The sequence below is a fragment of the Nothobranchius furzeri genome, chromosome 14 (assembly GCF_043380555.1).
Source record: "Nothobranchius furzeri strain GRZ-AD chromosome 14, NfurGRZ-RIMD1, whole genome shotgun sequence".
In the NCBI taxonomy this organism is placed as follows: domain Eukaryota; kingdom Metazoa; phylum Chordata; class Actinopteri; order Cyprinodontiformes; family Nothobranchiidae; genus Nothobranchius; species Nothobranchius furzeri.
Genome location: NC_091754.1, coordinates 12,077,209 through 12,097,518, shown reverse-complemented (window position 1 = coordinate 12,097,518; position 20,310 = coordinate 12,077,209). Strand labels below are relative to the sequence as shown.

The 20,310-nt window shown below is 41.0% G+C and overlaps 1 protein-coding gene across 2 annotated transcripts in view; it reads right to left on the bottom strand.

The window, feature by feature from the left end:
• The window catches only part of thsd7ba (thrombospondin, type I, domain containing 7Ba), a 244,015-nt gene that overhangs the window by 45,573 nt on the left and 178,132 nt on the right, over positions 1 to 20,310 (bottom strand). For both annotated transcript variants that reach the window (XM_015966811.3, XM_054747116.2), the window contains exons 15-16: positions 17,463 to 17,729; positions 16,886 to 17,064 (exon numbers count right to left, since the gene is read on the bottom strand). In XM_015966811.3, the coding sequence (XP_015822297.1) occupies positions 16,886 to 17,064; positions 17,463 to 17,729 (446 nt within the window). The remainder of the gene's footprint in view (positions 1 to 16,885; positions 17,065 to 17,462; positions 17,730 to 20,310) is intronic.

The following is a 20,310-nucleotide window of genomic DNA, read 5'->3' as shown; positions in this document are numbered from 1 at the left end:
GCTTCGGTACCACACATGAAACAAAAGGAATCCGACAGCTAAAGGCTGTTATTTAAAAAGTTTTTTTTTTATTATCATCACATGAAGGCATAATGGTTTCATGAGGACACTGCTCAGTGTCTTTTAAAGCCCATTCATTGCCAGGGAGACCGTTAACTTCTCTTAAATGCAATAAAATGGCATTAAAATTAAAATTAAGCTGTGTTGTTGAAGCAATATTTTAAATGATTACATCCACAGAAGTTATAACAATCAAGACGGCAGTTGTGTTGTTGCACACTGCACAGTTTGTGTTGGGTATTTTTATAATTGTACCTTTTTGAGGCCTAAAAGATGCCCAATTTGTGTTATTAACACTTCATGAATCTCTGTGTTTGTCAACTGTGGCTGTTCATGAAAGGTTGAGCAGAGAAGCTCGTTTGCAGTCAAGGATGTTGATTGTGGATTTCCAGGATGTTGATTGTGGATTTCCAGAGAAACCTCTGTACCTCTGTAACCTGAGAAGGCCCCGCCTTCTCCGTCCTTTGCTGAATAAAGCCCCTGACGAACTGAGAACACATGGGAGTGACGGGGGGAAAGCCTCGGAGGAGGCTTCCTCTGCATTGACTCTCCTTTATTTTGGGGATTCAGGGTAAAATATCTCCCTCGTTGTCATGAGTGTTTATTTCAGGTTCCAGGGTTATGGAGATTAAATATTACTTAACATCTTGGTGGAGGATGCGGGCATGCAGAGCTGGTGAGCTGAAGGCTTTCCCCAGGAACAGAGGGGGGCTGGTTAGCTCCATGGAGGGGGTTCTGCGCCCAGCTCTCGCATGACGATTCATGGACATTACGAATAATCTCTCTCCCTCTGTGTGTCGTCCTTTAAGGTAATATGGGATAAATAAAATTAATTACCTATCAGTTTGCAGGAAGTAAGAGCGGAACGTCTCCATTTTTGCACGTGAACATTTTTACAAACTGGTTAAAATGTTCTTTTTTTATTCTATAACTGTGTCTGCTAGGCTGTTAGGTCCCTGTATGACCAGTGTCAAAGCTCGGTCCACATTGCTGGCAGTAAGTAGGAGTAGTTTCCAAGGCTGCACCTTTAGAGACAGGATTTCTAGGCGTAGCCAAGGTGGCGAGGGGATCAGATGATGTGGTCCTGTTGGCTCCATCAGAACATGACCTCCTGCTTTTGCTGGAGCGGTTCGCAGCTAGCAGCTAGGATGAGATTCAACTCCACTAAATCAGAGACCATGGTGTTGAGTCGACAATGGGTAAAACGCCTTCTCCCAGAACGAGGTCCTGCCCCGAGTAGACAAGTATCTTGGGGTTTTGTGAGTGAAAGACGGTTCGCATAATCAACAGGCGCTGTATCTGCAGTGATGCGGGCATCATACCGATCTGTCGTGGTGAAGAGAGAGCTGAGCTGGATGTCGAGGCTCTCGATTTACATTTCGCCCTCATCTATGGTCACGAGCTTTGAGTAGTGACAGAAAGAATGAGATCACTGATACAAGCGGCCAAAATGAGTTTTCTCCTCAGGGTTGCTGGGCTCTCCTTTAGAGATAGAGGGGCTTAGAGTAGACTCTCCACTTCTCCACATTGAGAGGAGCCAGTTGAGGTGGCTCGGGCATCTGGTCAGAATGCCTTCCTGGTGAGGTTTTTCTGGGCGCGCCCAACCGAGAGGAGACCAAGAAGACCCAGGACATGCTGGAGGGACTATGTCTCTCACCTGGCCAGGGAACACTTTGGGGAGTCCCCTGAAGGAGCTGGCCCAAGAGGCTGGGGAGAGTGAAGTCTGGGCCTCCCTTAGGCTGCTGCCCTTGCGATCTAACCCCAGATAAAAACGGACTTTAATGAATGGATAGATGTATCTGCTATTTAATACAGTATTTTATTTGTATTTTTTGCTTTAAAATGTAAATTCATATAAATCTTCTGACATGTTTTGTTCAGTGTCTTTTATTCCTTCTGTTTGCTCTTTGCTCTCGTTGTGAATGCAACTGCTGCTGCGACACCAACATTTCTCCACTGCAAGACAATAAAGGGATTTTCTACTCCATTCTATTCTTTTGCAACCAGTTGGATGTTTGAGCATAATAATGCATAATGAGAATACGATGTGTTACTCGATGTTTGTGCATTAAATAATAAAGAAATGAGGAAAAACACCCAAAGGTATTTTCAGCTTAAAGCCAGTCGTAAAAGAAGATTTTTACAAACGGCAACAAAAGCTTTCCTGTGGAGTTTCATTGCTCCAGAACAAAAGACCTAGTTTGCTAAAAAGAATCATTTTATCTGACATGAAGGGATACAATTCTACAAGTCTTTAGCATCCAACATTATTCTCACAGGCTGTAGAGCAGCAGATTTTAGCAACTATTTGCAAAGATTAGAAGCTTAAATTTGGACAAAGTAAAAAGAAAGACCTCTGCACCGCTGTTTGTTGAACATTTGTTTTCTTTTCCTTTGCTGTGGCCACATCTTTAATGCAAGCAGTGCAAGCTTTTGTAACTAGAAGTCTCAACTACCGCAAAGACGTTTAAACCTAGATGAAGAGAAATAAATTTAAGGATTTTGTAGCAGAGACCAGGAAGCACCATTAAAAGACTGTTAAAACAAAGTGTGACATGAGACAGTTGTAGTTTTGAATAAACCATACAAAGGAGATAAAGCTGTATTGAATTTATGTTTCAGCTTAAGCAGGATGTCTCATTTTCATCAATCTGCCTGCATCCCTCCTCCTCCTCATCCAGCTGACTCCCAGGTGGACGGCAAAATAGGAGGGATGAAGATGCAAAGCAAGAGGAAAAAAATGTAGGATACACAAAGTGATAAATAGGAAAACAGAGATGGTGATTGTTGGGTTTCAAAACTGCAGGAAAGAGGAGTCTCTTTCACAGTAGGCGGTGTAGTGTGGCATAAAAAGAGCTGTCAAAAGCACTTCTGGGTCCACAGAGTAGGAGGAAAGTATTGCACATGGCTGACATATTTGTCATCTATTTTCACCCACTATATAATTTTGGAAAGAAGTTCTCAAATTGGGTGTCACAGTATACTGATGTGCCTTAAGGACAGGTAAAGGGTGATTCAACAACATTGGGTGTCATTTCTCACACCGTCCATCACGTAAAAACAAAATCTGCATGTTCCATTGCAGACGGGATCAAGATAAAAAAAGAGAAATCAAAGCAAACCTTTAAAGAAATAGAGCCAACTATGTATTCAGTACTTCAAATGATGAGTCATAGTTGCTCGTCGCCATAGAAACAAGATAACAAGACAGTCCCTGAATTTTATGGGTGTCAGGAAATATTGTGCAAGTCCTAGATAACCGGCTCCGACATCAAAAAGCTACATTTGCTAAAGGCGTTGCAGAAAGCAGACATGAACAGATTTCTGCTCCTATCAGATACATCTGAGCATTTGCATTCATCTATTTAAATCATGACAAATAACATTTCACACTGTAAGAAAATAGCAACCGCTTCCTTTAATCGTCATGCTAAAGATGTTGGATCTCGTGACAAAAAGCTCCGTCCGAAGGGTCGAACCACTTTCCAGACGTAATTTTCTAAATTGCAGCTGATTTCTGCTTTAAGGAATGCTTGGGATAATGGCCAACATTAAACAGGGAAGCAGACATGTTTCAACGCTTCGGCGTTTCTTAAGAGTGTCGAGTTATCCTTTGGATTCGTGTAATTTTAAATCTTGCTTTGATTTTTAGAAGACGTCAAAACGCCTTTCAGCATGTGCGAGATCAAACGTCTCAACTTGGAGTAAAAATAGTTTGAGGAATATCTGACAGCAGACTAATGTTTCACTGGAGCTCTTTTTGGCACATAGAATAAAACTAGAATAAAAAATAGGATTTATGCTGCCTTTATCATTTATAAAATTCTAATTTTATGATCCCAAAATTGAAAAAATAAATAAAAAACATGAAACCAATCAAACCAAAATAAGACAGATTAGAACACACCCTTATACCTTAGCTGGACGAATAGAATAGACATGACCCTAATTAAAGTCAGAGGCATTCATTCATTCATTCATTCATTCATTCATTCATTCCATTTATCCAAGACTCAGCAAAGTTTAAATAAACAGCATTTTTGCTGCTTTAGAGTTCCGATTCACACATACGTATGCTATGCTCTTCTTCACAAAGTGGACCTTCACCACTCCTGGCAGCAGCTAGTTGGGACCTTTGAGATGTACTAGGCATATTAGCACGATGCCGAGGAAATTATGAAGTTTTGATACACAAGCCCAGGACTTTCAGGCCCAACTCCATGGTTACAAGTTGTTGTATGCTTCTCCCATACTGCACTGAGGACTCAACATGTTAATCCATAACCTTCTATAAAAGGAGCCCTCTGAAGACCTCACTAGAACAATCATTTTCCGCTTCTCAGTGAGATTCGACTACATGCTTTGGGCAGTTTTCCCTTCCAACTGAGAAACGGCTCTAGTGGGCATCCTAGCAGGGTGGGCCTAACACAACTCAAAAATGGAGGAGATGATAGTGATGTTGGGTATTTCGCTTAGTTTGTGGCTTGTTCTTCATTCCGGCGCTCGCAGAGTACAGACGCTTCCCTTTTTGCTCCCTTATATTTTTTTCCCAAGGCTTTTTGTCCTGTCTGCCTACAGAGCGCTTCTCTGCATTTCTTCTGGAAATCCCTATTTTTTAGAAATGGATTTAATTAATTGGTCATTCAACGCGATTGATAAGATCTTTTCTACGATGAGAACGGAGGAGGGGGCTCCCACTTGCCCTCAAGGGACACACGCAGCGGGATATGCTCTCGATTCCTGGAAGGTCTGGAGGATCGTATGCCTCTCTCAGTTGTCCAAGGAGGATGTCGAAGACATGTGGATATTTGGCTTGATGATCACTGGATTTCTTCTGATTGGAATGGGAGGATATCTGGTTTTCTGGAAATTTGGGAAGACGGGAGCGATTGGAGTGCGACCCGCACCCACGGAAAGCACCACCCGGGCGGTGACCTCACAGACTGGGATGTTACTCAAGGTGAATCATAAGCTGGACGATGTTCTAGCTGCGTTACCGGTATTAGTGCGCAAAATGGATGCCATCTCGGAGAGAGTCACCGGACGGTGGGGGGATGATTAGAACCTAAATTGGCTTCACTGGAGGACTTGAATGATCAATACAGACTTCAAGGCAGAGAGGAAAATTATCTCTGCCTGACCCAAACAAAGTCTTGTTATCCAAATCTGACGCCAAGGCAGCCTTGAGCTGCTAACAACAACCCCTACGAAGGAAGGAATGCAGACAGATGCTGTGAAAACCCGACCTACCCTCCCTATCGGAGTCTCATGTTGTGAACTGTGATGTTCGTGCTTATATGTTTGAGGCATTTTTTTGCATAGTAAAGCTACGCCCTGCCGGGAGTAACTCTGGTATGCCTTTTTTCCCCTCCCCCAATTTATCCTCATGTAATTCCCTTTTCCTCTATTAAGGTAGCGCGACTCGTGTTGCGAAGGACCACAGTCACCAATTCTTGTCATGTGTCTTGCCCATGTATGTCTGATCTCTGAATTGTGTGTACTGAAACTCAATTTCATTTCTCTGTATGTCTTGCACATGTGGTAGAATTGACAATAAAACTGATTTTGACTTTGTCAGAATTCAAAAAGAAGAGCCCTGGAAAGGGTTGCTAGCAGAAAGGTGGACTCCACCCTCTAGTCATTTGGTGAGCATCTCTGTCTGATGTTGCATTTTAAGCCCTCAAGCAGTACTGAAGTGGCACTGAGAAGCTTGTGGTGTCATTCTTAAGCACCACAGGTTAGTAAACAAAAACAGGTGGGAGTAGTGTTGCTTTTGGATACTCTGGCATGAAGCACACAGCTTCCTACTGTACTCTCTCACTGAGCAGAAAGCTACAGTGGACTCCTCTTCCATCAAAGAGCGCTCCTAGCAGGCAGTCTGCGCCGCCCGGTCTGAGCCGAGTCAGAGAAGATGTTTACCCCACAGCATCCAGGTAGCTGATCAATCGCACATCCGGGATGCTGCTGATTCTACGCGCACCAATCAGAGCCTCCCACTAGTAGGTGGCTGTAAGTGTGACAGCTTCAGCCAGCCAGTTTATAGGTGGATGCGTAGGGTCGGCTCACCACATAAACGCCAATTTAGATGCATCGACGACAACGGGGCCGGACCCACAGACCGTTGTGTAAATTAACCAAAAAACCCATGTTTGTTCAATCTTGCTCCTGCCTGCTGAAATCCTCACCCGTCAGTCTCTTGATTCTTCCGCTCCCACCTTTCTATAAATAGACAAATGAAAAGTAATGGTTAGATTAGTTCCACAGGCCCAACTTTTCAGCATGAATCTCAAATGAGATGAAGAACTTGAAGCCTGAACCTGCCAATGTCACTAAACTCTCGGCCAAGCTTTAGTTTTTTCATTAATGGAATGCAGGCCAGGCCATAGAGTTGGGATCTTCTCTTCTTAGCAGCCTGTTCCCAACGATTTGCATTAGGTCCCACACGATCCCAATCTGAGTGCAGGGCTCTACTTGGAACCACTTTAAACGCTATTGTAAAAAAGGAGGCATCAACCTGGTACACGTTTCTTGTGGAAATGTTTAGGAACAGGGCCAAACTGAGTCAGTGCTGGTGGGAACGGTCCATAAACCTTGCAAAGGTACGCCTTTTTATCCTGTGTTCAGACAGCCTTATCGGAAACATAAAAACTTCATATGTTGCTCAATAAACTATCAAAATCTCCAGATGAACAGTCTGCTACTCGCTAAACTGTTTGGGTCCAGGTCAAGCCCAGCAGTCATGATAAAATCAGTTTCCAGCAGAATTGTGCAAAAGCATAGAAAACGCCAACAAATTAATCCCTACAACCAACTGTGTGTGACTGTTTTCAAGGCTGTTTATCCTGAAGAGTCACCCCAGCCAGCAGCACCATTGCTCACTTTTATTTGCCAAGAACACAAACAGCATGCAGAAGGGAGCCAAGATATCAAATCATGACATGCAATGACCAAGAAAGCACCAAATGCTTAATTTGTTGATGCAGAGAAGCTGGCAGTTCACTGCTGACAGCAGAGATACGAGTAGAGTGCAAAAAGTAAATAAAACTTTCAGACAAAAGAAAAGCTTCACGGAGAAGTTTGAGCTTGTGAACAATATTAGATCTGTCAGTGTGAATGCTGTCAGCGGCTGCAGTGGTGTGGAGCTCACATGTGATTACTGCCTCTATGGATCAGTGCTGAGGTGGCGTGACAAGACAGGTAGCGTTCAAGTTCACTCAATAAAAAGCGTTGCAGAGCATCAGCTAGTTTAGAAAAACAACAAAAACTGCTTTAATCCTTTCCTAAAACGCTTGAAGCCTTGTGCAGCAGACAGTGGAACGCTGTATGCCGTGTGTGTCTACACTTGTATTCCTAGTTTTAGACAAACTTTCTTGGTGTCAGAAACAGAATCTGTGCTCAGCTGTTCACACAGAAAGCTGGCTGGTATTTCGGGTGAAATTTGCGACCTTGATTTACTCAGCTGGGATTACAATTCTTTACAAAGTGTTGAACACTTGTTTAATCATTTCAGTGGCCTTGCAAGCTATCGTCAGGACAAATGAAGCCCAGAAGGGCCTGGGTCAGCACGGACAAGTCTGCTGAGCAGATTTTGAGCCTTATTTCTTTATTTTATTTGGACATCTCACCTCGGATCGGACAACAGCATCACGACCTCCAACTCTGTTTGCTCAGTGACATGTTTCGTCTCCACAAACACCACAAGCCTTCTTCTGCTGTGTGACCGAGTTGCTAAGAGTTAGTGGTTAGCTTCTGCTAGCCAAGACATTCTCGGTTTTCTCCTGGAGGTTAAAGCTCCATGTCGCGAGCTAAGATGGGTTCGTCCAAGAAACCGCTTTGGTCAAGTTTTCCAAATCCTAGATTTCTACTACCAATTTTCTATCAGAAGCTAATTCAGGAGATAGGTATAGGAGACTTTTTCATGTTCAGTCTGCACGAAATACTCAGCGTTACCAATTATAATCAGAAAAAATCATTAAAAAATGTTTTCAGTGTTCCACGCCTTTAATTTCTAAGAAAACCCCATTATGTTTTAATTTGACAGGTCAAATGATAAAAATGTTTTAAGTTATTATGTTTGTTTTAAATTTGATGGGAATAAAAGTTGGAGCATTAATTGACTTTTGACTTACAGCCAGTGGTTCTGGGACACAAGTTCTGGTGTTTTTCTTCATAAAAAGGTGAGATTGTATTAAAGAGGTTTATAAAGTGAAAAAAAACCTCTATTCTAAAAAGCTATTATCTCAGTGTGAAAACGGTGATTATTCTCAGTGTGCAGCTGCAGGGTGAAAAGGAAAAGAATAAAACATTAAAATTGTGCAGTTTGATGTACACAATAATGACTTTGTAAACTAACTTAAGCAAAAACACGACTTCATGCAGATCAGCAGGAAGGTTGCTAACACACTGTAGTATCCAGAGAGGATGGTGCATTAAACAAATTAAAAACTAACTAGCCAGCCAGTTCTTTTGTATTATAGAGAATGTGCATTCACCACTTGATATCATCATCATTTGACAGCAAACACGTGTGGGAGTTATGATGAAAGTCAAATGTCTCCTTTAATTATAGTTCCAATGTGTGTGTTTTCTCTCCGGTAGCTCAGCCCTGACATCTGTGAGTCTTCCATCCCGATCTCTCAGGGCAGCTTGTGTCTAGACACGAGCAGCTGACAGCGAAACGTAAAATATGTGCGCACATTTTTTCTGCTAAAACTCTAATTCTGCACAGTTAATGAAAAATAAGCACAAAAGGTCACGTTTAACGAAGAAATAACACTGAAATCTATGAATGAGCATTTATTTCCATACCATGCGGTCATGCTTAAGAAATGCAGCAAAAAAAAAACAACTCAAAAATTGCTCTTTTTAAATATGTAGGGGACTCCAATAACCTCACAAGATTCATGTTTATAATAACCCATCTCATAAAAAAGTGTGCACATGCATTCCACATGCACACATCACTGTATGAATCACAATCGGTTTTGAATGATTGCACTTTGGAACACTTCATAATGTGCAGTGCCTCATTGTCTGCTTCCTACTTCTATAATAAACAAAATAATAATAATAAAAATGATGATGAAATAACCCGAGCACCTGGATGCATTCAAATCATATCCCTGATATCTAAAAAAAAGATATTTTCATTCATCTATTTTTATTTTGCTGCTTTGTGGTCACTGGGTTTCCATTTCCCCATCAAAGGAAATACACTGGCATCGGTGTTTAGCGTAGGAGCACCAATTAGGGTGAGCCATAGAAGCCCCACATAGAAAAGCATCCACCAAGGATAGAACCGGAAACAGCATTCATTGAAAAAATTCCTAAATATGATCAGATTTTCTTGTTTTAAGTTAAAAAAAATCCACAAGTGGAGTAAAACGACGATTAGCTTGAACTCAAGCCTTTAAAATAAACAATTGTGCTAAATTTGAGAAAATAGCCTCTAACGAGCAAAAGTCCCCTAAGTTTTGATAGAGTTTATGCCTGCTTGATTAAGATGCTAAAGGTTTTTTTAAATGCCTAATTTAGGAAAATTTGATGAATTCAAAGAAAGTGAAAAAAATGTGACCCAAGATGTATTTTATGCTTTCCCTAAGTTGATTTCAAGAATCTCATCTGCTCATTAGGAGGATTACAGGATTTTTTATAAACAGAAATGTTTCTTGATTGAGCTACCTACAGGAGTGATCTCTCAACTCTGAATAATATTTAGCAAAAGCAGCTCAGAATAAGCCACCATTTGCTCCAAAAACATTCTAAATACAGATAATTTTATTTTAAATAAAGATAATTATATCATGATTTTATTGACGGTAGAACCACAGGACTGGTAAATGCAATAAAAACCAGGGCCAAGAACACAGAACCAAGATTAAGGCCTAGTCCACACGTAGCCGTTTTTTTTTATAAACGAATATCCGCCCCTCCAAAAACTTGCATCCACACCACCGCGTTTTTAAAAAAAAACTCTGTCCACACGTGCCCAGATAAATACATTGTTAAGGACATGCCAGACCTGTAGGTGGCAGTACTTCCTCCGTTCTTAACCTCGTCCTTCGTCTGTGGTCTTCCTCTAGGAGCAGTAATTCCGCTTGCAAAAACAAACAAGCAAAAAGCGCTTGGACAATTGATAAAGCGAGCGCAGTTCTGAGGGCATCCATGCTGTCGGCTAGTGTAAACACAAGTTGCACACGTGATGTCAGCATTTTTTGTCGCGGAAAGTGATGTTGCGGACCTTAAAACTCCGGTTTTGTCTGTCCACAAGCAGACACCCAAAACGGAGGAAAACAGATCTTCACTTTGGCCGGAGTTTTTAAAAAGATCCGTTTTCGTGTGAAAAAACTCTGTTTTCGTGTGGATGACAGGCCAAAACGTAGAAAAATATCTACGTTTTGGCAGATCCCCGGCTACGTGTGGACAGGGCCTCAAAGATACAGACAGGGTTATATACACAGAGGGAAACAGGTGACAGGTGTGAGTAAAGAGATCTGGAGGGAAGGCAGGTGCATACAATAATCTAATTGAGGGGGAAAGAAACAAGCAGGATGACAGAAAACCTTAACCTATAACACAAGGATTAAACTAAACCTAAAGACTGAGGGCCAAAAATAAACAACTAATAACTAGACGGATGAGGAGGACTAAATAAAGATTGATTAGGAATGGGCAATGATTAGAAGGACACCTGAGGGAAGTCTACAGAGGGCTGGGGATAATAATGGGACACAAGAGGAAAACCTGGAGTGGGAACTGGAGGGGCTGGGGAACAGAGGGACACAGAACATGACAGAATGAATTCGCTCTGCAGTAAAAAAAATACAGCACTCATTGCTGGTTTTTTCTAACTGGAGAGTGCATTTTCAGAGCGGCAGATTAAATTTACAAACGCTATATTAATTGGGGGCGTTTATTTAATCTGCCATTCTGAAAATGCGCTCTGCAGTTTGAAAATCAGAATGCTGCTTTTTTTTCTAATTGCACAAGAGCACATTTTCAGAGCAGATTAAATTTACAAAAGCATCATATTAATAAAGTGTTCGTAAATTTCATCTGCCGGAAAATACGCACTGTTAGAAAAAAAAGCTGCACTGATGCCGTCTTTCTTTCTTTTATTTCATTTATTTATTTTTTTACTGCAGAACGCTTCTCACAGATAATTAGAATGCTAAAACATTATGAAAGGTTAAAAAAAAGTTGGGCTCGGGTCGGGCCAGAGAATCCTAAAAACCTTTTCGGACCGGGTCGGGCCGGGGCTCCACCCCCTCGGGCCGGGACGTACACGGGCTAAGATTTTAGGCCCGTGCAGGGCTCTACTCCAAGGTATTTGTATTCCTGAACCACCTCCACTTCTTCTCCCATGATGGAAACAGTGTTTGACTCCACCCTGTTTCTTCTGAAGTCTAAAATCATCTCCTTTGTTTTGTGTAGTGTAGCTATAACTATATCGTGGAGATAAAATAAATAATAAAGTGGTTCTCTCACATTTGTCTAAAAACCTCAGCTAATAACATGGTTTGAAATGAAAACAACTGGACTTTCTGGTTGGTCTCGCCGAACCGCCGCACTTCCCTGGGTCCTCCACTCATTACACACTCCTGTATTTAGAACACCACTGGTGTGAGAGGTACTCCTCAATAACATCAGAAAAGGAGAAACAGCCGGCTCCTACCGCTTCAACTTTAGAGCACTCTACCAAAAAGCCCCCAAAACAAAAACACGTTTGGACCTAGAAAACTGGTGTTTAGCGCTATCTCATGTCTTCTGGAAATGCGGGTGTCCAGCTTCAGCAGAATTGTCTCAGGGAAAATACCCGAGGTGAGGGTTGAGTGTTCTGTGACCATGTTTGGCTTTCAAAACCTAACTTGATTGTAGATTTGCTATAACAGCTTTAAATTGAGACGTTGGTTATGTGTCCTTACTCTTTAAATAAGAAAAACTGTTTTATTCTTTTACTGGAATTTCAAACATCATTCTGACACCCAGAGGATAGTAAATAAAGTTCAGAGATGTCAAAAGTATTCACATCCGTTACTCAGGTAGAAGTATTGATACTAGAGTTTAAAAATACTTCTGTACAAGTTGAAGTATTAACTTAAGCTTTTTATTAGAGTAAAACAAAAAAGTACTGGTTTTAAAAGACACTTAAAGTATAAAAGCATAAAAGTAAAAGCAATCTAAGTACAAAAATGTCATTAAGGATAAAGGCTTAAGCTGCAACAGTCGTACTAAAGGTCATAGCATATGGGCGAAAGTGGAAAAATGTGGTGCTAAAGTCCTTTTATATCAGTAATTCAGCTTAGACTGAGAAACCATCTAAAGTCTCAGGAACCCTCTGCAGGTGTTTTGGATTGATTAGCTGATTATAGTCACTTTGAGCCTAGAATATTGAATCTTTTCACAATTTTCTAATTGTTTGACATTTTGAATTTGGGGTTTTCATCATCTGTAAGCCATAATGATCACAATTATAACAAATGAAGGCTCTAAAATATCTGGCAGATGGTGCAGAGTAGACTCATATCCAGGTTGAACACTGGGAATCTGGCAGTCACAACGTCTGCTGCCGTGGACAATTAATAGAAGCTGTTGCTTGCCAATTAACTGAGCTTTTAGATGGAGAAAATGGGATTGTTGGAAATTTGGGGTGATTAAAAATGTAAAAGAAAAAAATAGGATTTGTAAACAGTCACTGATAACCCAGTCATTCAGGGTTGTTTGTTCTAAAACACACAAATTCAAACAAACTTTAACAGGAAAGTTAATCAAAAAGAAAAAAAAGTCACAGGATTTCTTTCTCCAACACCCTTTAATCACACACGGATTGTTGTAGACACAGCAGTGTTACCAACAAATTGGTGCAAACCTCAGATTCACTTCACTAAGTTTCACTGGCAGACTTTACCTCGACAAATACTGCTAATTAAATAAGAAACTTAGCAAAGAGTAAAAACAGGCTGTGTACTTAGCATTCTTCTATTAAAGCAACTTCTTGGATTAAATTTTCCCTCCTTGTCCACAGAAACATCGTTCTGAGAGATGCATTATTCATGTGGATTAACAGATTTGACTTTTGTAAAAGACCGGGGATCTATAGAGACAACTCACTTTGATTTTTGTCCAAACAGATCAGGAAACTCCAGAACAAGAAGACGTCTTTGATCATTATTTTCATGTGGCACTCCGGCTCTCCTACTCTCAGTCTTTCTCCCAATCTCCCCGCGCTCACTCAACCATGTGACGCGAAGATGACTTGTCGCGCACTGTCGGTTTCATCTCTGTCAAGCCGATCACTTCTGGCTGCGGCTCAAGGGAAAACATCTGCTGGTGAGAGCGAATCTAGACTTCGGTCCATGAATGGTTCACAGTTAGCAGTCAGCGAAAAGAAGAGGAAAGCGTGTGTGAAAGAGTATCCATTAGCAATCACGATACCCGTAATCACACCGACGTACATCAGAGTCCAAATGTTGCCATAAAAATCAGAACAGTTGGATGCATCGACTCATGGAGGAAGCAGATTTGTGTTACACCCTGGTGAGATGCCTTTAGGGGGTTCCTAGTTTACCAGAATGAATGACTAACCTTACGCATCTACATTTAGTACTTTAGCATAAAGGTCATGGATTCTCTCTGCCCACACCTTGAGCAGATGTACTTGACTTTAAATAACCATTTTTATGACGTTTGCAACGAGCTCCACTTCACCCTCAGGATGAGTTCACGAGGACGAGGCTAACAAAGAGTTCCAGTTTCAATGGGAAGGGTTATCGAGGAGCATTACAGCCAGGCCCTCACAGACCTTGTTAGTGGGCACTTAACCATCTGTACACAAATTTTGAATATTTTTCACACAGCTGCGTCTCATCTCCATACTGACCTCTACAAACGCAAGTGTCCTCTCAAGCCCATTCATGCATACAGGCAGCATTCATAAAACCCTTCCTTACTTTAAACCGTGACCCAGGAGAGATGTGCTCGCACAAAATATTCACAGCCAGAGAGGAAAATCTGACTATGGAATATCAAAAGCTCCCATATGTCCACTTCTACCCCTCACTGTCCTCTCTGCCTGTTCTCATGTCAAGGGAAGGACATGTCTTGCAAGGCCAATGATTCAGTCTGACTAAAGAAACCAGGAAATGAGCAGGTCACCCAGGAGCCCTCACTGTCTGACGCGTACTAAACCTCATCATTGAAATGTGAGCAGAATGCAGAAATTCCACTGTGACAGCATTTGGATGCAACACAATATGGATGGGTGAAAATATTCCAAGAACATACTGGAAATGCAGAAAGTATTAAGATGGAAAGGGATGCTCGTGTCATACTAATGCTGTCAGAGAGAAAATGTTGTGGATGTAAAATACAGAGTCTGGACATTCTTTAGCATTCACACATACAACATGAATACAACCGTGCACATGAGTGGGCGTTTAGCACTGACCACCCCATCTGCATGTTTCAATAAATGTCAAAAATATTGTGAGAATTTACTCCGAAGTTGCCTTCTGTGGAAATATTTATGCTTTACCTGTTCTGAGGCAAGGCGAGGCAGCTTTGTTTCTACATCACACTTCATACACAGAGGCAATTCGATGTGCAGTTAGTCTAACTAGTTCTAACAACCTCGGTTGTGTGAAAAGAAGCCCTGTTCACGCGACAGGATTTTTAAAGAGACGGGTGATTTTCAAAGCATGGAGCACCACACATGCGGTGATAAAAATCATGGATATACAACTTTTAGTCATACAGTGTGTGGTGTGCAGTAACTCTGCAACAACAACACACTGCATGCGTTGCTTTCGCTCACAGATATTCCCCAGGAAGACAAGGAATCTCGCGCGATCTTTGAAGGAAAAAAAAATGCCAAAGGAGGCGTGTGCAGTGGGCTTTTGTCAACTCGTTTTCTGATGGGCTAGAGTCTAGCCAAGTGGCCAATTGAGCTAGCCACTACACATCATATTCAAAAGGCAGCACGTTTGTTTGTCCCTGAAAATAATTCCAAGTCAATCCGACATGTTTAAAAAATTTTAGATTTATGGTCGGAGTGTTCCTGACGCGCTTCTGAATGAACCAGAGTGATTGTGACGCTCCACCAAAGGTAGGAAAATGTTATTTTTGAATTGGGCACAGGAGTGGGTCAAAAATCAGTATACAGCAGTTTTCTACCATGGGTGCCTCACCCAGCCTTCCCACTGGATGCGTAAACGATGCATAACATAATAGACACGTTTTACCTGCGGGCTCTCTTCCCACCAGGAGCATTTCAGATGCAAAAACCGTAGCGAAAGCACTCCACGCAGCCGGTCCCACAACAGCCCGAATTTCAACGTTCGATGATTCACACGAGAACAAGCAAGGAGAAAGACGACAGCATGTATCCAAAAAGGCCTGTTATGTTTACCTTGGCTACGGAAGGTTCACAGGAAGTACACACTTAATTCGCTAGCTCAGCAAAAGAAAATCCGCACTTGAATTTTATTTTGAAAGTTTCTAGATGCTTTACACTGCCTACGTGTTTGACTTCCTGTCTGCCCCGATCTCATGACCTGCGCTGAACACTTCTGGATGTGTAGCGCATAAAAAATAGACTTGAAGTGTAAGTAACGAGTCCCCTATTCCTCTGGGATGCTTTCCAAATGTAACGCTTTGTGATCGATGAAAACTCACACATCCTCTCTAACAGAGGCTAACTGTTGCATGCTATGTTTCGTAGACGTTACTCGATGCCTACATGTCAACGCACTTTGACACATGAAGCATCAAAAAATGACGTTGGGTGAGCAAGCTTTTGTTTCGACGCTTTTGAGGCGACGCGCCGTGCCGGAAAATCGGTTTCCGACTGCCGCTGTCAAACGGAGATTTCATCGAATTCTGACCTTTACCCTGTTGCTATTTAACCTTCCCCTCTCCCCCATCCTAACTGTAACGCTCTTGCGCTTTCAAAACTTTGTTCCTAACTGTAACATCCCTCTCCAACACGGTTAACGGGAAGTTTAGAATGAGCAACAGGGTTACGGTTGGGATGGGGGTGAGGGGAAGATTAAACAGCAAGAGGTTAAAGGTTAAATGTTGGTGAAACGTGCGTTTTACCGTGGGCGTCAGAAACCGACGCTCTGGCACAGCGCGTTGCCTCGGAAACGCTTGGTCACCCGGTGTCCTTTTTCAACGCTTCGGGAGTGAGAACGTGTTGGTCTGGTGGAAAGGCCCGGTCAGACTAGAGTGACCAACAAATCGGTAGCTTCAATTGGCCCAACTAACAAAGTGGGTCTATGTATTCTTAAAAAGATTTCAAAGCAGTTCATGTGAAACATAAAACAAGAGAAGCCATTACATTAACAGCGATTTAGAATGTTTTGCTTTTCCAAAAGAAAATTTCCTGCTGCAAATGTTCCAGGCCGGTCTGGAAATGCTGCTTCTGCCATGATTTATGTTTGAAAGGATCGTAAAGATTTATGCAAACTGTTTAACGCTAACTTGTAATTTTAGATCATAGATTGCAATGTAGAAAGTTATAAAATTGCTTTTGTAAGGACTTCCGTGACATTTTCTGAGACTAAAATCATCACATACCACTAGTTTGCCAGTCTAGTCAGAATGCATCCTTATTTCTCCAAACAGAAGCTGTTCTGTCAGCAAGTACAACATCAAATGTGCACGTGAAATGTTTTTAAAACATCAGAAAAACCCATTTATCAATCTTGCGATTCATTATTACATAAAAGAAATCTTATTATGAAAATTGTTACTCACATTTTTTATTGTTCTAAATGTACCATCATAAAAGAGTCGTTTATATTTATGGGCACCAGGCCAGACTTACCTGGTTCTTCAAGTCAAGCTTGGGACACGGTCGTCCGCCATTGAATGCTTTCTCCCGAAGCCACTTGGATCTAATCTTCAGCCCGCTGCCACAGGACGCACTGCAAGCTGACCAGGCAGACCATTCACTGAGCTTGCAGTCAAGAGGGCAAGGAATGTGGCAGACCTCCACAGTGTAGCCTGAAATTGAACACGGTTGGACAACGAGGGAGGTGTGATTCAGTCTTGGTAAGCGGCTGCAGCAGATATAATGTCACACAGACACGCCGCTGGCCTCTGTTACCCCAGACCTTGGATTTACTGACTGGGACACGGCAGTTAATTATCTGACTAACAAGTGTTTCACTGGGCTGATCGTGCTTTACAAGGTTTCTTCAAACGCTTTTTTTGTTCTGGATTTCTGTTTGTTCCCTGGATGAGTCCAGCGAGGATGATTATTGTGACACAATAAAAAAAGTATTTCCTTTATTCTCTTTATTCATTATAATTAAAAAAATGCTCAAAAAGCCTCATTTTTCAGCCCTTTTGACCTGAATGAGGATTCAAAAGCAGCAGAAGGATGGATTCGTCCATCTTACCTGTGTCTGTACAGAGTGTAGGGTTAACCAGGTGTCCTTGCTGGTTAATGCAGGCCACAGCTCTGTAGCGCAGACCTTGGCCACATTCCTTTAGCTCCCGGTGACTCATCCAGCCCTGCAGAGACTCGTAGGAGGAGGGATTTGGCAGGATGCACGCAGACCAGTTCCCATAGGGCTGGGATAAAAACTCATCACAGGGACACGTCTCCGTCTCTTCCAGTGGGTACACGTCCTCATTCAGGCAATGCTCCTTCTTTTTGCTGCGACCTAAACAGAAGATGGACAGAAAAGTGGTGGACCACGGTTAAACTCCTCATTGTGTAAATAATTTAAGAGTTGACTTAACAACAGGTGGCAGTAGGCCAACAAACACTGTACCTTAACTGGGAACGACAACTGCTGAAACGAATCAAATATTTATAAAACATGAACTAAAATGACTCTGGCTCCTACTTTATTTATTATGAAGGATCTGTAATCCTACATTTCAGGCAGGTCAGTAGAACCAGTTAGCAAATTATATGCTCAACAATTTAAACATAGAATTTTTTATGCAAATAAAAGACAATTATAAGTACAATAAATGTCCATTGCTCTATTATATCAAAATAGCTATAACTAAAACTGTTCTGTTCCATCAATTTTTACAATTTTCTTTTAGATTAGCTTTACTTTTGAGTCTAAACCACATCTAAAATATAGAATTTATTATAATTTACATATATAGTCAACTAGGGCTGCGCAATACATCACAGATGTATCGTTATCGCGATATCAGCACAATACGCATATCGCAAAGAACAGAAAAAACTCAATGAATGGTCAGCTCAAATGCATTTCGTCAATCAAATGGAAGCATTACATTCTTGACTAATCAAATAGAAACCCTTCACCTATTTGGCCAATCGGGTGGGTTCTTATAGGTTAGATGCCCGCCACCTAGGCAGACGGCGCTTAATTTGAACGGGTAGCAAACTTCTGAGTTAGCTTTGTTCTGCTCTTTCTGCCGATTCTGCTTTCCCTAGGATCCTCACCTCACACTTTTTGATCACGATGTTTGATCACGATGTTTGCTCTTACCATTTTTGTGATATTTTTTAGTCATTTAAAAACAATGTTATTTCTTTGTTTTTGATTTTTTTTTTTGTTCTTGAGTTATTTGTTTTATTTATTGCAAGTCATATCATCATTGCAATATTAATCACTGTTGTTGCACATCGCAGGTTTCCCTATTATCATGCAGCCCTATAGGCAACACAACCACTCATGTACTCTGTAACACTTTTATCTTTTCAACTCTACAATTGGAACTATTTGGGTTAATTTGATTTGAATAAGGACAGATAGCAATAATATTATGTGCTGCTATGAAGATCAGAAGAATAAAAAGTCTGGCAGTTTTTTGTACTTTTCCAACTAGGCAGGAAAGACCTTAAAAAAATAAAAATAAATAAATAAATAAATAAATATATATATATATATATATAATGCTTTTGCGTAATGCTCGTTTATCCCATCTCTTTCGCTTAAACACTACAATTTGAATTTATTATAATAGTAGCTCATCTTCATTGGACTCTTTGAATAAATACAGAGAATGAGTTAAATGGATTTGTTTTAATCTTTTTGTGACAAATAATATGTCTGCCCTTCCCAAACATAATTTATGCATAAACAGGCACAGCAGATGCACATATTCCCACAAGTATTTCTCATATGGAAATAGTTTGATGACAAGCCAAAGTAATATTGGGCTTTACTGGTTTTAAAAGTTGTTCCCCGTTTAAAGCTGATTACATTTGTCCAACCACAGACCAACATCTACTTTTCCATGTTTTTCAAAAACCCTCAAAAACAAACAAAATTTTCTTCATTTAGACAACAATGTCATTTTAGTGATCACCAATATGATTTTCAAAGAAATTATTCCGCTTTCATCTCCTTACTCAATCTGACCAACAACGTTACAGCTGCCATTAAAATTAATGAATTCACTTGTAGTATTTTTAGGCTTTTCCAAAGCATTTGTAAATCTCAAAATGATTTTAGCCAAATTACAGAAAAACTGTTTTTTTTTAAATGTTGCAAATTATTGTTGAATTACGTTCTCAATAAAACTCCTGTTTATGGGTGCTTTTCTAACTGAGCTAAAACTTCATTATGGGGTCCCACAGGGTTCCATTCTCGGTCCACAGTTGTTCCTCACATATATCTATGATTGCAGATTTAACATCAGTTACTTCACTCTAAAACGGTGATACATTGATGGAGAATATCGGCTTAAGTGGTAACCTATGGGGCAAGCCAGCATAACTAAAAAAAAAAAAACATTTAAAATTCCTTTTAATCAAGAGAGGGTATTGACTGTATTTTAATTCCATATGATGAATTTGTTTCTGCATTAATATAGCTTGTTTTTTCTTATTGACTTATTTTACTCAGTGATACTGTCCTAGAACTTAAGAGCATAGAAATTAAACATGAACTGAGTCATCACCAATGACTGCCAAACATCCAAAAGCCTATCTGGCTCCAGCAGATTTCTATTTCAAACCGTCAGCTTCTCTCATGAAATACTGAGTCAATAAATGCTGAACTGGTTATGAAAGCCATGTCATGAATGGAGAATTCAGCCTGATATTGGACAAAGTTTGCTGCTATATTTTGAGTTTCATCTTACAGGTCAAAGCTGGTCATCATGTCCAGGGATTTCTCATCAGTCGGGTTTGAAAAACTCCTGCTAATCAGAACAACGAGCTCATCACACACCTGTACCTACACACACGCAGAGGGACAGTGGCGGAGCTTGATATGTGCAACATGTGCGGCCGAACAGGGCGGCAGTCTG